General features: G+C 38.9%; 1 protein-coding gene across 1 annotated transcript in view; it reads right to left on the minus strand.

The window, feature by feature from the left end:
- The window catches only part of si:dkey-192k22.2 (uncharacterized), a 9,486-nt gene extending 211 nt beyond the window's left edge, over positions 1 to 9,275 (minus strand). Inside the window, exons 1-12 of the mRNA XM_060864628.1 lie at positions 9,014 to 9,275; positions 6,509 to 6,733; positions 6,056 to 6,361; positions 3,912 to 4,025; positions 3,736 to 3,801; positions 3,342 to 3,386; positions 2,846 to 2,884; positions 1,718 to 1,798; positions 1,510 to 1,542; positions 1,343 to 1,414; positions 766 to 825; positions 1 to 680 (exon numbers count right to left, since the gene is read on the minus strand). The exon at positions 1 to 680 is cut by the window's left edge and continues 211 nt beyond it. Of these exons, the coding sequence (XP_060720611.1) occupies positions 634 to 680; positions 766 to 825; positions 1,343 to 1,414; positions 1,510 to 1,542; positions 1,718 to 1,798; positions 2,846 to 2,884; positions 3,342 to 3,386; positions 3,736 to 3,801; positions 3,912 to 4,025; positions 6,056 to 6,361; positions 6,509 to 6,733; positions 9,014 to 9,098 (1,173 nt within the window). The 5' untranslated portion in view covers positions 9,099 to 9,275 and the 3' untranslated portion in view covers positions 1 to 633. The remainder of the gene's footprint in view (positions 681 to 765; positions 826 to 1,342; positions 1,415 to 1,509; positions 1,543 to 1,717; positions 1,799 to 2,845; positions 2,885 to 3,341; positions 3,387 to 3,735; positions 3,802 to 3,911; positions 4,026 to 6,055; positions 6,362 to 6,508; positions 6,734 to 9,013) is intronic.
- Positions 9,276 to 17,500: the final 8,225 nt, after the last annotated feature.

The raw sequence follows: 17,500 nt of genomic DNA on the forward strand, positions 1-17,500 counted from the left end.
GCTAGTTTAAGAGCCAGATGCTAAGCACAGTAGCTTAGCACAGTAGCTCATTAGCAAACCAATTAGCTAACATTTTGCTAGTTAGCAACTCTTTTGCTGTCATTAACTCAGTAACAGGATATGTTTTCATCTGGTGAGGTGAGTTTATTACTGTTTAGGTTCTTTTTAACCAAACAGCTCATCAGTGTCAATCTATTCTTGTAGTTTGTTTGTCAGGGATGATGTACACCAGTTAGCCACTAGCTAACATCCCTGTACATTCCCTGGGCAGATAAACAAATATAAACAATAATATTTTAACACAATATGTACATTAAACTTTAATTAGTTGCGTGTAATTCTTATTTGTGATATTATTTTTCTCAGGTGTTGTTTTTAATGAGTCTGTAGAAGTAAATATGGCGATGTTTTTGTTGTTTTTCTTGTCTCGCTGATTATTTGGTGCTGTTCAGAGTTATAAAATATATATATTTCAAATTATAGAGTTGCACTGACCTAAAAACAAAAACATCATCACCTAATGAGTTCTCTGTGGCTAAGCCATGATGGGACGTTAATGCAGCTGTGCTAAAAAAAAAAAAAAATAGCACTGCGATTAAAGTGCTGGACATTAATTCCTCCTGGACTTTTTGACTAATGGCAGCTTTCCAAGGAAGGATGGCTACGATGATGTAGGAAAGCTAGAAAGAAAGTAATAGTGGGTCATTAATTAATATTCCTGCTATTTTAAAATGAAATCTGAAGTAATTCGCTCAGATGACTCACTGAAGTTCTCAGAGTGTGTGTTTTCTGGTGTAAGGGGGACATCCAGACACACCTTACTCTCTGCAAGACAAAACACACTCACATGTCTTCATTTAAAAGCCAAAAATATCCTCTATAGCTTTCTTTAAACCTTCATTTTGTATGTGCTTTAAAATATATATAAAAGTCATTGATTGGATCTTGAACAATGGAATTAAATAATTAAGTACATAAATCTATAAAACACTGCTTATATGTACTGAAATGTACATTTACATTCATCAATCCAGGCTCCATTTGTTCCACAGATGACAAATTAAAGGAAAATGGCCCTACACCAAGTTTCACTTAAACATTTTTATTCTGTTTTTTTTTCCTTTAATTTTTTCCCCAGTCTGTATAATATTTTTACTTATAATTATTTCTCCTTATACAGATCTAATCATATTTTATTCACATCCAAATAAACTTCATGTTCTGTAAATTTGCTTGCTTGAATATAAAGGAAAGATTGGGGTTGAAATCTTAAAAGAACCATTTGCCAGATTTTATGTATTTTTGTTATTTGTATTTAAGAAACATAAAAAACATTACTAACCTTCTTCTGTTCTTACGCTACTGGACCTCAATTCTTCGTCATGTCCATCCTCATTTTCTCCCAGTGAAACATCTGAGATATGGAACACATGCAATAACAACAAATGGAGAAAATTTAGCAAGGAAAGTAGCGGAAATAGGAAATGATGCATTTGTATTTGTTCGTACCTGTCATAGATAGCTCAGGAATTGGAGACAGGCCTGGTTAAAAAGGTGAATAGATGAATCAGAAATTGAGAAGAAATACATTCAAGTTTTCTAGTAAGTTGGTAAATAAAGTATTTTTCAACAAACATAAAATGCTGACTCATAAACATACAAACTGCTATAAGTTTTAAAGTGTTGTTGATCACACAACCTTTTCCACAGCTCTCACCTCTCTTGAACGATTCTTGAAAGATGTTAAGAAACCTTTTTGTGGAGGCCAAAGACACTCTTCTCTGATGAGTTACATGGCCTGTAAGTAAGAATACTTTAGTCTGGATTTAACCAAAGCTCTGTGAACAGTAAACTCTTGACTAACCCAGACCAAGGCCCTGTCTAACCCAGACCAAGGCCCGACTAACCCAGACCAAGGCCCTGTCTAACCCAGACCAAGGCCCGACTAACCCAGACCAAGGCCCTGTCTAACCCAGACCAAGGCCCGACTAACCCAGACCAAGGCCCTGTCTAACCCAGACCAAGGCCTAGACTAACCCAGACCAAGGCCCCGTCTAACCAAGACCAAAGCCCTGACTAACCCAGACCAAGGCCCTGTCTAACCCAGACCAAGGCCCGACTTATCCAGACCAAGGCCCTGTCTAACCCAGACCAAGGCCCGACTTATCCAGACCAAGGCCCTGTCTAACCCAGACCAAGGCCTAGACTAACCCAGACAAAGGCCCAGACTAACCCAGACCAAGGCCCCGTCTAACCAAGACCAAAGCCCTGACTAACCCAGACCAAGGCCCTGTCTAACCCAGACCAAGGCCCGACTTATCCAGACCAAGGCCCTGTCTAACCCAGACCAAGGCCCGACTTATCCAGACCAAGGCCCCGACTAACCCAGACCAAGGCCCCGACTAACCCAGACCAAGGCCCTGTCTATCTAAAACCAAGGCCCTGTCTAACCCAGACCACGGTCCTGAATAATAAGACTTAGGCCAAGACTTTGACTAATAAAGACCAAGGCTCTGAGTAATGAAACCAGGTCTCTGTGGTTAAGACCCAGATTTAGATTTTACATTTTGAAGCCATGATTAAGATTTAAAATGTTTAATTTTAATTAATTTAAAGTATTAAAACCAATTCTAGACTAGATATAGAGATAAATTCTATTTGTTTTTAATAGAAAGTTGATTAACCAGTCATTAAATGCTAAGATCTATAGATCCCAAATATCAAAGGATAGAGTCCAAAAAAAATGTTCAAAACTTCAAAGCCAGGATGAATTATTAGCACAAGTCCCGGTGAGAGTTTATGAAGGGTAAGAGATTACATCAGAAAACGAATGCCTTTTTCTTACCTCTTGAGTAATCTGATGGCGTCTTCTCCAGGAACAGTTCTGTATATGCACATAGATGTGAGACGGAGACATTTTAAAGGCTGTCAGTTTTGATAGAAACACAATGTTCATGCTCACTGTCCCAAGAAAACCTTTGTTCTCTAGAACTCGTCTTATCGAGAAGATTGAAACTTGTGTGTGTTCCTTTGAAGTGATCATCAAAGTTCTGTGTATTTATTTATTTATAAGGCTTTTCATTTATCTCAGAGAGCCGTAAATGTCCAGAGGGGATAGAAGAAAGGATCGGCCTTCTTTGTTTTTTTTGTCTAAAAAATGTCCAGAAAGTCCATGAGCAGCTCCTGGTCAAAGGTATTTTCTGAGAATGTCTCTATATGGTGTGTGTGAGAGTTTTCCCTTAAGGTAAGAGAGTTTTTTTTTTTTAAAGCAACCGTTTATTAAATCACTGGTCACTCAACAAAACATATTCCTCCAGACACAAACCCAAATACACACTTACCTTCTGCGCTCAACACTGATACATCATCAGGCAAATCACCCAAAGCTAAATAAGAACAAAATGAGAGAAGCATAGCGCTGTTGTTGAATGTGGTTCACTCTTGGAAACAAATGGATCACATTGTACCTTTCCTTGTCGCCGGGGTACCATCAAATGTACGATTAAACATGTATAAGTTTATAGTGCATTTTTGACCCAGTAATGTGAATATAATATAATAAGTCTTTAACAAATATTTATGGTACATAATTTCACCTTAAAGACTAAAATGTCAATTTACACGTACAAAAATTTACAGACCATGACGGTACCAATCCAGCAACAATTATGGGTACTGATCCCAGATCTGCTCGAATGGTTCACCAATGTGCATGGAAGTAAAGAAATCACTCACATTTAACCCTGCGTTTGGAAAAGGTCGTCTGCTGTCTTGCAGGAGGTCGAACCCGTTTCACTTTTTCTGGAAATGTAGAGAGGTTAGATGGGGTTCGTATCCTCTCAGAGCAACGAGCCGAATGACGGAACTAGTAGACTCGTGTTTAGTTTCATATTTTGGGTTATTAGACTTACTTTTGAAGCAGTATCTGTTCTTAAAGAAATGATCCCTGACTCCCAGAAGGATCAATACGACCACCATCAGCATCAGAGAAAACCATACAATGGTACTGACACTCCAGTGCTTCACTGAGAACACAGCGAGGTAAATGATCAAGAGCAGCCTTAACAAAATATCTCATACGTTTCACACGTGATCACCGTGTAAGGGTGTAAAGGTGTGCTTTAACCCCTTATGCCCTGACATTGCATATTCCACTTAAAAAATAATAAAAAATCATGCGGAAATTTAATGTGAACATAAAAGAAAAATAATGTAAAAAATCTGTACATAAAGATAAGTGAATAATTTAGAAAATGACTTTTAAGAAGAAAAATAAGTGAATAATTTAGAAAATTACTCGAAAATTAACACATGATGTTCCATGAAATATTAATGTGTGACAATAAACGAATCATGTGCAGAAAACTACATAGGAAGATAAAAAACGTACTGGATTTGTGAAATTTAAATCGAAAATAAGTTTTATTTAATAAATAAAAATATAAAAATAAAAAATTGTAATAAATAAAAACCTATTTTAAAATCTAACATTTAAAGCTAACACAGGCATAAAATGTTATGAATGATTGAATCACTGAAAAAAAATGATGGAAGTCAACATAAAATAAAAATAAATAAATAAATAAAATCTGTGAATCATGTAACTTTTTGTAAGAGAATATGAAGTATATGATACAGAAAACGGTCCTCTACGTTCATTCCGCATGCAATCCGAATGAACTCTCGTTGCTACCCACGCTAACTTTCTTTCCCGAAATGACTCGGCTTTGCAGCAGGCCGACTCTCAGCAGATTAGAGGACGTATCGAGGCAATAAATTTATCAGCAGCAGAGGTGAAATATGGAGTGCTGCTGTCGTTGTCCGTGCCAGAATCGATAGACAGGATGAAATATGGCCTTGGCTAACCTTTAGACTCAAGGAGTGATGAGGATAGGGAGGGAGGGATGGAGGGAGTGAGAGAAGACAGAAAGAAGTAAATTGATATTGAATATGTGGGCGGTTGTCTTGAGGGAGTCTAGATACTGGAATTTTCTAAAACTTAGCATGAAGGCAATGGAGCCATGATTCAGTGCTGAAAAATAGGCCAAAAGAAACGCCAACGGTCAGATTGTACAAGCCATCCAGCTTCTCTCTCTCGCTCTCTCTCTGTCTCAGTAAATATTTAAAGGGAGTAACATTCATTCACCTTGATTGTAGTCAGGATTGAGGCAGATCCCAGGAACACTGGGTGCAAGGTTGGAATAAACACAGGGTGGGACATCCATCCGTTTCAGGGCCACAAACAAACCCTAAACGATTTGATGTGCCCAAGTCTATTGGTCTGTTCTTTTGCAAATGGCAGGAAAGCCACATTTGGGAAAACTTCACAGCTCCTGAGTGAGACAACTGTCCATGACCTGGACTCTGTGTGGGAATAACTTGCACTTGCCAGGTTGCTATATCCTTTAAGGGAGTCCAGCTCCAGCTTCTCTGCAGTCTAAAAAAATGCAGGTTTTGTTGTCCTGAAGTGGACGAAAACTCCACCAGGATATCTATAAATATAGAACAGGGCTCAGAGCAAAAGTTGGCATGTCATGCTGCCTCACGGCTACTGCGAGAATAGGTTAGTTGTGCAATATCAGAAAAAACAAACAGAACTCAAGACCAGTAGCATCAACAGGGACGTACACATCTACTGTACACCTCCCAGTGACCTTGACCATGTTTGAATGATGATGTTATAATGATAATTCCATATAAACCAATAAACCACTCGTTCTAGATTGACAAACACATTTAAAAAAAAAAAAAGGTGATCTATTGTACATAAATATAAACAGGTTTTAGGTTTAATCCAGAGATGAAATGGACAGTGTTTGGGTTAAGATCTCCACATACTTCATGTAAAGATGGCCTATTAAAAATCTAACAAGCTTGCCTGATGTCCATGGTTTTGTATTGGTAATTTACATGTCCTCCAGTACTGCAGGTGGCGCTGCTAAAGCTGTAATGCGAGTCATATTGTTTGTGGAACGTAGATGATTGTCATCTGCGCATAAGGTATGCTGAAGCTTTTAAAGGTCTAGAGTATGAGAAAGCATGTCTTGAATTTTACCTGTTGTCGTAAACATCCTCTGGATGTCCTTGAAGTGAGCAAAGCAATGGGTTTTGTTTGGTGGGTGTGTGCGTGTGTTTTCATTTTTTTCATCAGAAGGTCCAGCTGAGAAGACGCCTGGTGCTGATGAGCTGGATTGTGGCGTCTTCTCTCGGTTTTGCCGTCTGCTCTTGTTCCGGATGCAGCAGCCGAATAGAACAGTGTTGTGTTGTGTTTCAACGTAAAGTCCACTGAGGTTAAAATTTCCGTTTACAGTTAGAGAAGGAGCTGTGATCTGTAGCGTAACAATCACCTCCATAGACTTTTCTGGAAAAAAGCAAATCCACACACACAATCTGTATCAACTGATTACATCTTTATTCTCCAGCAGGTGATGTTTTATACATTTGGAATAAATCCAGTCTTTACGGTCCTGTTACCACGACATATCCCATATTTATCACTTCAACTCACCTGAGACTGAGGTGTTGTCACGGAGACTCCGCAGGTCAGCATGAGTCTCACACACAAACCACTGCTTTACTTCTTCGTCCTGATTGGTTGCGTTTTGTGCCTCACATTGGGGCCGAGTGATGCCTGCATTGTCATATACCTCATGAGTTTGTCCATCATATTGGTCACGCCCACTGTTAGGGTCACAAGGGTCAAAAGGTGCACAAAGAAACTGGACCTGTAACACTTTGAGAGAGAGAGACAGTGAGAGAGAGAGCGAGAGAGAGAGCGCGAGAGAGATACAGAGAGTGAGAGCGAGAGAGAGAGAGAGCGAGAGAGACAGTGAGAGAGAGAGAGAGAGAGAGAGAGAGACAGAGCGAGAGAGAGAAAGTGAGACAGAGAGAGAGTGACAGAGAGAGAGAGAGAGAGAGAGAGAGAGAGAGAGAGAGAGAGAGTGACAGAGAGAGAGAGAGAGAGAGAGAGAGAGAGAGAGAGAGAGAGAGCGCGAGACAGAGACAGAGAGTGAGAGCGAGCGGGAGAGAGAGAGAGAGAGAGAGAGAGAGAGAGAGAGACAGTGAGAGAGAGAGACAGAGAGAGAGAGAAAGAGAGACAGAGAGAGAGTGACAGAGAGAGAGAGAGACAGAGAGAGAGAGTTAATACTAGTTTGTCTTTTAGTCTGCACCATAATGCTAGTTTGAATGTTAGCTTGTTTATTAAATGCTAGTTTATGGATTAGCCTGGTTATTGTAATGCAAGTTTGAGGGTTAGTTAGTTAGTTAGTTTACATGGTTAATAATAGACCAATATTAACATTGTAATAGCTTGATGTGTAAAATCTCTGCACTTTTTTCTTTTATTTTTTGAATAAAAAATAATGAATAACTGATGTTGATAGAATATAAATTACAATAATATATTAAATAATATATCATAAAGCTAAAAACAAACAAACAATCAGTTGTCTTCTTAAACTGACAAGCAGATGTTTTTTGTTCATCTTTTGTCCCTGGTCTACATTTTTATCTGCAGCAGCTCAGCTATTAAGATCCTGTCCTTGTCTCAGGAAGGCTGTGAATTTAAATCCCACGACTGCCAGAGGGCCACTTCTGGGTTTGGATTGGATTCTGGCTCACTTGTAAAAGTCACCTTGTATAAAAGGCTCTGGCCAAATGAATAAATGGAACTTTGCTGTTGCCTACTTTTAAAATCCCCACAAGCCATTTATATTGAGCTGCGTCAGGACAGACGCCAAGGCACTTTCTTCTGTGTACAAAGACTAAAATTTAGACTAAAAGCTTCACATTTGTTATGTTATGTAACTTATTCCTTACATCCTGTTTACAATTTCTTCCTTATATATCAATATATTCTACAGGATGTAATGGGATGTTTATTGAAATGTCATTTCAGACAGGATATACTGCGTGACTCATTTTATTGCTCAAACTAATCCTGTCCAAACAGGGCTCACTCACTCACTCACTCACTCATCTTCTACCACTTATCCGAACTACCTCGGGTCACGGGGAGCCTGTGCCTATCTCAGGTGTCATCGGGCATCAAGGCAGGATACACCCTGGACGGAGTGCCAACCCATCACAGGGGAGGAAACCGGAGTACCCGGAGGAAACCCCCGAGGCACGGGGAGAACATGCAAACTCCACACACACAAGGTGGAGGTGGGAATTGAACCCCGACCCTGGAGGTGTGAGGTGAACGTGCTAACCACTAAGCCACCGTGCCCCCCTTCCAAACAGGGCTTTAATACGTATTTAATAATACCATTTACTTACAAGCTGTGTTAAAAAGCTAAAGTGAATAAAATGACAAATGACACCATGCGTTTGTTCGTTATTCATTTAGACAGCACAGATGCATAGCGATCGAATGATAAAGTGGTCGATAAAAAATAAAAAAAACAAAGCCGAGTCAGGATGTGAGAACATCGCACTCACACAAACGATACGTGAATCAAATCAGAACGGATGCGTCGTTTCGCAATTCGTGTCAGACGTGTTTTGGTGTAATCCTGGGCAAAAGACCTGCACAAAGCGAGTTACGTTTTTACAGATGTGTTGAGAAATGGGATTTGACCTTTTTAAATGGAGAACATTGTGTGTAAGAAAAACAAGAAGACTCTGAGGATAAGATGTTCATGACAAAATGCATTCCAGAGAAGATCTAAAGGAATAAAACGTCTTACTGTAATGGAAATTTTCAATACCTGATGATTTTCCAGTTCTGTACGATTACGTCTGATGAGTTTTCTCTTATTCCTTTAAGTAATCATTATACTCTGTAATTGTTGTTATGGTTACGTCCTATAAAGCGCTACAGCACATGGTTCTTGTTGCGTTTAACTAAAACATTTCAATGTACTGTTGCCTATAAATATGTATTTTCTGTGTAAGTAAATAATTTTAATAATATTGTTATAGCTAACAATAAAATGCCAGTCTTGGGAAGAAAAAAGTAAACTACAATCAAAGGATTATTTTAACACACACACACACACACACATCTCACCTTCTGATGGTAGGAACTCTGGTAGGCACACAATGAAAGCGAGGAAGACGAGTACGGTGAGTTTGGCGATAGTAGCGTTCGACATGGACACAACGTGGTGATGGACAGCTCAACCCCACACACACTTACACACACACAGGTATGGAACGTGAATCATTAAATGTTCTTCATGTGTTCTTCCTCTTGCCTCGTAGACACGTGTCGAACACAAGTAGAACAAACAATACAACCGTCTCCCCATTCTACTTCCTGTCTTTCTTCGGGTTGCAGCAGAGGGGTGTGTGTAAGACAGAGAGAGATGCAGACAGCGACTGAAAGTGTTGCATCAGCCTTATGAACTGACAAAGAAACACACGAGAAGACGCTGGTGTTGCTGGTGTGTTCATTATTTTAGTGTTAGTGTGTTAAAAGGTTCAGTGTGACGTTTCAGGTCTTGACTTCATGTTTATGTAACATGCTTTAGTGATGAGAGGAAATAAAGAGGAAATTGAGGCCCAGCACATGGTGTGTGGTCTTGTGGTACTACCATACACTCACACACACACACACACACACACACACACACACACACACACTCAAACAATGAAATAAAGTTGTTCTTGTTTTGTTTGAAATCTGATAGTAAACGTACCACCCATAGCACTTTCCTGTGCTGTAAGCCTTCTTCCTTCCTTTCTTTTTTCTTTTATCTACCGATCTAATCTTATTTACTAGAACATACAACTTTACCTACCCAACCTACCCGACACTATCTACTCATCCCACCTACCTACTCATCAATCCCTAGTTTTCCCATCTCATCTACTATATCCATCCAACTCTAACATAACCGTCCCACCCACCTGCTCATCAAACACTAACCTACCTATCTCACTATACCAATCCACCCTACCTAACCAATCATCCCTAACCTACCCACCCCACCTACAGTACCTACCTATCCCACCATACCAACCCTCTCTACCTACTCATCCCACCATAAAGCAAAACATTTTGCAATCCTGCTATGGCAAGGGTGCAGATAAACAGCTCAACAGCTTTGTTCTGGCTGAACCTGGGGTGTTAATTTCATAAACACAAAGCATCGTTAAGGTATAATATCAATAAAACTATCAAGACGATATCAAATAATTAAATAGCATGAATATAGAGCTTTATATTATGTGTCTATCATGGGATATGCTTTAAATATTATTATTTGGTAGAGAGCTGTATATTTATTTCTGCTATAAAAGGCTGTGTTTCAAATGCATGTTCGGTTCAGACCAGTTGTAGTGGCACTAAAACAGTAACTCCACATCTCAGATATAGATAGATTCTTATACCACTTTTATACCTGTAGGTTTTTATTAAGCCAGGGTAGAGTTCTGTGCGCTAGTAACTATAAACCTACACTATAAAAGTCTTTTGTTTGAGTTGCAGACAGTTTCTCTCAGCCTAAACCTGCACCATAATGCACACTCCCAATCCACTCGGCGACAGTAAAGTGCTCTCTGTGGGAAGCTGAAGAATGTTCCCGCAGCTCTGGAGCTCGTTCCCGGTTATCGCACTAGGCCAGGATAAGGTTCCTACAGGAACCCGCTGCGGTGAGCAAGAGCCTGGAGAAGGATGCGCTCTTATCATTATTGTCCAGGAGGGATGCAGCTGCCTGCCACTGATTTGCAGCTTTACACCAGAGAGAGCATCACATGGACTCCGGAGTCCGGATTTCTTCTTCCTTGCTTTACACTACAAGCAATGTAGAAAGGATTCAGACTTGGGGATTAGTTTTAAACTGTACTGCAATATATTTGCATGCTTAATAATGATTAAATATGTTATTGCTACGACTGTATGCATGTCACTATGGATGTCATTGAGACACACACACACACACACACACAAAAAGAACTGTCATTATGTATAAATCATGCATAAAATTTATGTTTATCATGAATATGTTATGCAACTGTGAATTCTGACCTATATACAACCCACATGTGCAGAAAATAACTTTTCTGGTGTTGTGTGCAGAGTGATTAAGGATAAAAGTATTCATTTCCCTCGTTTCCATCCCTTCTCGTGTCTAATTGAATGACATGGAGATATTCCTTATTTAACAGAGTCTGAGGGACGTGTATGAGATTCCTCTTCTCCTTCTTCTGATATTATCATCAAAAAATATGAAAACTTTATGTAATGTAGTATAAAGTAGGTATTACATATATATGGGTCAAGGACAAGAGATTGTGGTTTCCACCTACATCATGATGCATCAGAGAATAAAATGTACTATTATGCATCCATCCAGAGAGAGTAAATGTGTGTGTGTGTGTGTGTGTGTGTGTGTGTGTCCTCATGCACAGAGACATCCACACCTAAATGCTGAAGTGTATTAGCATATGCCTCTTCCTGCCTCATTGTACATTTTAACTGACCTGACTCAACAGATCAGCTCATTAACAAGCCCTTACATTTCATAGTCTCATGCATTTATTCATTAAATGAATAAATGCATTGATTCTTATTATAAATTGCATGACACCAAACCAACTGCACAGTAAACAGACCTCATAAAGTGCCTTATTTTTAGGAATGCACTTCACTTCTGCACTGTATCGACTGCTTTATGCGTTACAGGACCGATATCTATATGAAAGTAATATTGTGACACCAAGAGCAGCCCAAATTTTTGACACTTCCCCATTTACAGCGCGTGCACCTGCTGTTCAAGGGGGCAGCGGTTGAGCTCGTGGCCACGCGCGTGCAGTCAATTTAAAGTTTATTTATTCAATTAAAATATATCTGCATGCTTTATTTTGTCATTTAGCCTCGTAAATGTTGCATTTACGCCCCCGATCGTGCAATGCACATCAATATTCCACGCCTTTTCAACTCCAGAAGTTGCATCACAGCATTATTATGCACCGCGCGTGATGTTTACTTTAGTCCCAACTCGACTTTGTCACGCGCAGCTACCGAAACATTAGCGAAAAAAATCAGAGATAAATCAATAAAATCAGCGTTTAAACCGTCTCCGAACTCAGGTAAGGCGGTTTATTTCTCTCATCGCGCTACTTTCATCCACGAAAACGAATATTAGTATCATTTACAGCGTGAAAATGGAACAATAGCGTAAACGAGCAGGCTCCGTGCGGCGGCTATGTGGAAGTGACACAGCCGAGGCGTGAGGCTCCATGGGCGGCTTGATGTTTCAGGCGAGCCCGGTGCTTGAAATAAGGCCTTTTTTTATTATCTTTTATATATATATGGTGTTATATATTTATAAAGTTTGTTTATTTTACCTGACAACTAATTTAATTGCTTGTATATTTATTAAAGTAATATTTTGGTTTAGTGGTTTAAGTTAGAATTGATGCCACAACTTCATCTTTCTGTATAAGTAAACAATTTGGTCATTAATAAGTGAATCACTTTTATTTTAACACTCAAATTAAGTATTAAACAGAAAAAAAAATAAAGTTAGGCACTGTGCAATTTATGCAATTTTACATGAATTACATGAAAAATGTTACATTACGATGAATAATGAATCATTTTGTCTTTAAAACCAGTTTTCAGTTTATTAATAAAGAAAAGAAAAGAAAAAGACAAAAATAAAATAAATGTAAATTAATTATTTAATTTTTAATTAAAATAAAAAAATAAAAAAGTTATTTTAAATGTATTTGTGTCACTGGGTACTGGTCCTTTGTTCATCTAATTAAATGCCAATATATATATATATATATATGTGTGTGTATGTATGTGTGTATATATATATATATTATCTCAATAGGTCCCGCCCTCTGCATATGTTTTGCTCTACAGTAGCAGGTCGTTAGCAGTAAAATAGTTTGTTGTATGCGTTTTTCTGGAAGAGCAGCTCATAACAGGGCTTTTGTGCCATTTCACGGGGACTTTAAGATCCTGATTAGGTCTGCCGGAGCTCTATTCATGGATATTAGGTTTGTAATTGGTCTGTCGATGTGAAACAGTATACAGGGTCTAAACCTTATCACTTATCACGCTCTGTATCTAACTTTCTCATGAGGACATGGTATAACATTAGCACAAAGGAGACAGAAAGTCCTTGATGATGTCGATTGGAAACACGTTCGCTGACAGGAGGACGGACGGATCGGATGAGCGGTTTAATAATTTCACACAGGTCTTAATTTCTCTGCTCGTCTAAAGATCTGCTCATGCAAATAGACATTTTTCGAGGATGCACCTAGAATATAAAATGGACACATAAAAATGGATGTACAGCAATTTCTCCAGCAAGTGCTTTTTTTTAATGGTTCAATTCATCACCATGTTTTCATTGAAAAGAAAATTCTAAATCACACCTAATTGGTATAATAAATTTTTGTGCTGTTTAAGAATTATATTGTGTTTCTTTATTTCCATTGAACTTTTATTTAATACAATTGGGGCATGCTTAAGGTGGTGTGATGAAGCTCAGTTACTGTTAATGCTCTGATTTCTCTACAAACCTCAAGGGTTTTATTCCCAAAAACGGCAGCATTTTGCCTACTCTCTAAATAAACGACAAATTGGACCTTTTATCCGTTTATAGTTATAGTTAACTTTACTGTCTCTTTTATCTACTTGGTCCAGCTGCTACAGCCACTGCCAGATGTGGAGCTTTTATGCTGTACATGATGGCATGTAATTGACTGGTCTCCAGAGAGGGCAGGCAACTAACCAGGTTTCTATGCATATGAGACTGGAACCGAGAGAGGGTAGATGAGAAGTAATAGGAGAGGTAGAAAAGAGGAAGGAATGATAGGTGAGTGAGAATCTGAGAGGCAAAAAAGAAAGGATTTAGAATGAGCAATGGCTGATTTGTGTGTGTGTGTGTGTGTGTGTGTGTGTGTGTGTGTGTGTGACTGAAGGCTTTTCTGATTAGCAGATTTGCTTTCAAATCACACAGACACACACACACAGACACACACACACAGACACACACACAGTCTGAGGCGGTATGCTGTATTAAAATTTATGCTCGTCCTCCTCCCTCCACCTGCTGGGTGTTTTACTGCGATGATGCCGTCCTCAGGTGGAGTTTAATAATTGATGGCAGATCTTTATAGCCGTAATGGCTCGTCTGCTGCTCTGCTCTTATGGCAGATTGTAAAAAAAGTGACTGTGTGTGTGGGCTGGATTTTAATCTTTTTATGAGGACATAAGACAGGTTTCAACTTTGTGGAGACTTTTGGTTCTATCTGTGACATTCATTATAGAAAGACCAGGATGAAATACAGGAAGTATAATATATAGTGTAATAAACAAAAGCGAGGTGAATAAGTTTTATACGGTTTCACTTCACTCTGAATTTAATTGTTATATAGATATATAGATATGTATTTCTCATGATTACATAATTCACATTTTAATAAAATGCACACTCATGAGTGCAAATTTTTTCTATTCTATGTAGTTAGTAACAATTGTTAGTTGCCACCTAGTGGCCTTTTTAAGACCTCAGTCCATTTTGGTGTTTTAATAGCTTGGGCTTATGTGTAAATCTTAAGCTTATATATCTATCTGATTTGTTAAAACTGTTCCATTTACATTAGACCACATAAACGCGTCTCGGCGAATCGGATATCGATCCGATCTTTCTGCTCCCGCCCAAAATGCAAATATATTTTACCTCATTTCCCGGGGTAATTGAAACAGAACACACTTTGGTGTATGCAGTTTTCAGAACGCAATCAAAAAGAAGACGAAAAAACTGGTTACGACGTTTATGCTACAAAAAACAGCGTTTACTGTTTGCTGCATCTTCGCTGGTGGCAGCAGCGCATTTTAAGACCCGACGGGACGCCTGGGTGAAAGATCACCTGAGTGACGTAGTTCCGTTTGGGAGGAGTTTAGCGCTGACGTATGTGGCTTGAACAACCACATTCATTTACACCTGTCCAGTTTCATCTGAAACGCGTCCCAGACCACCTCCTGAAGTGTTTTGAACCGTCGGATTTATATCCGTCTCCAAAACGTTTCAGAGGGCATTTAGACCTGGTCTTTTTACCATCGGATAGATATCGGATCACAGAAAGTGACCAGGTGTAAAAAGCCCCTTAGATTCATGAAGATCCTTTTTTGTGTCTTTTTCTTCTGCCTAAAGAAATATATTTAAATCTTAAAAAAAACATACCCCACACACCTTGTATGCTTGTTTTGCTTTACATATTATGTATGCTATGCATGTATATTATGCATAATATGTAACAATAGCAGACAATATGCTGATTTATTATTGTATGCAGTTTATTGTAGTCCTGAGTGTGTTTTATATTCAGTCGGATGGTTGTGTAATTTTTCATCGATAGATATGTGGAGGAAGTTAAACGTGAGACATTTTATCTCCATTTCTCTCTCTCTCTCACACACACACACACACACACACACACACACACACACACACACACAGGAGGACGAGACCCATAATTGTTTGTAAATTGGTTTTGAGAAAGGGCGAGAGAGAAATAGAAGGAGGGAGGAAGAGTTGACATTGTTCCATCCGTCCGTATATTAGCATAAATGGATTAATGATTTCCGCACCTGCTTTTCTGTACAGAAACTAACAGTATTAGCTGCTAAATTAATATAGATTTCTCAATCGATCAAACTGAAATGTAATATGGCATGCTAGTATTCTTAGCTAGGTACGTTCTTGCTAGCTAAGCTTTCAGGTTTCTCTTTTCCATCAAATTGAATCTAGCATATGGTGAAGTTTCATTCTCTGAGGTAAATCTCTGGTAGCGTGCTAGCATAGAACTATCGAATGGTTAGTTCTGATAATATGACCTCCGCTAGTGCTAATAATAATAATAATAATAATAATAATAATAATAATACATTTGTACCACAATGCTGTTGAAATACTGGATTCTGTATTCATTTATATATCATCGCTGTCAGACGGAATCCTCGTATCTCCAAAACCGTTATTTTTCAGGAAATTAAAAAAACTCCGTACCTTATCTGCAGTACACAGGGTTTAGTCCGCGTTGCAGTGGATTGTCTTGCACTAAATTCCTGTCCTCAGACGAGCACCAGAACTAGCGGGGGTCAAGATTTTTTTTTCTTTGAGCCCAGTGTTTTGAAGACATTTACCTCAGAAGACGTGTTGATTCGTTGCGACTCTTCTTGAGGAGAAATATGCCGTGAAGCTCTCACACGGAGTGAGGAAGAGGTGGACAGTTGAAGTGTCCAATGGAGTTATGAGATTTGTGTTCAAGCTATTTTCAAGACTTTAGATTGGTTAATAACTTAAAAATAACAGACCCACGTGGGGACTGACCAATAGCATCGATATGTGAAAAAATATGAAATTGACCAAATTTGGACATACGAGGTTTCCGCCCGACAGCGACGATATTTAAGTTCGTTCGGTTATTCGAATGTTTTTGTTTCTATAGTAACAGCTCGAGTGTTACTTGAGTTTTCTGGCGTTTTATTCCTTATACATCAGATTATTATATCAAAACCTTTCATACCGAAAGCTCAAATTGTGCTACAGTAGCAGAGAGTCTGCCTTTTGTACTAGCATAGCATTTAATTGCTAGCAGGCTGCTTCTTAGCCTGCGCTTTGCCTATATACTGTCAGTTTTAATATTTATTTTTTAACGTGTCAGTTTTCTTAAACTGCTTGGTCAGGAAATAATAATACCGTGGATGTGTTTTGAACTTCTGTGAAACCTCACATCTCACCTCTAATAGTGAGCTAGCATAATGTTAAATAGCAGCTAGCAGAACAGTGGCTAGCAGTAGGGATTATTGACTGACTAAAAGTTTTGTGTGAGATTTGTGTGTGTGTCATGCTGTAGTTGTAAAACCAAACATTTTGGATAAGCAGTTACACTACCTTTAATTTTTTTATTTTATATTTTTTTCCCCCACTTATTTAATCGTGTGTGTGTGTGTGTGTGTAAGATGCGGTGGGCAGTTTGTACATGTATATATTTTCTGATCTGGTGGTTTGTCAGAGGAGAAGAGTGAGTGCAGCATTACATTAATAATTCATCAGTGGTCTGTGATGTAGCTCGGGTAAGATGAAGGTCTTTACGTCTCTCAGGTTTATTTTATTTATTTATTTGTTTATCTCAGCAGGAAGGCATCACAGAGACTCTCCTGGTCTTTTATCTCCTGTCTGACACATGCAAAGATGCAGCCAAAAAGCCACCGAACAATGACTGGGGCTCTCTCAGTGGTGTGTGTGTGTGTGTGTGTGTGTGTGTGTGTGTGTGAGAGAGAGAGAGAGAAGGCCAGCTTGGCTCTCCCATGTGTACTGTTGACGATGCTATAAACCATAATAGGTGAATTAAACTCCTTGGCTCTCGTCAGGATCGATCTGTCTCCTGACACACACACACACACTAACACACACACACACACACACACACACACACACAGAGTGCTGTGCCATATAGCTAAAGCTCTAAATGAATAAATGATGTTAGAAGCTGACTAGTATAACTCTGAAGTGCAGCTAAA

Source organism: Tachysurus vachellii, chromosome 2 (assembly GCF_030014155.1).
Source record: "Tachysurus vachellii isolate PV-2020 chromosome 2, HZAU_Pvac_v1, whole genome shotgun sequence".
Classification (NCBI taxonomy): domain Eukaryota; kingdom Metazoa; phylum Chordata; class Actinopteri; order Siluriformes; family Bagridae; genus Tachysurus; species Tachysurus vachellii.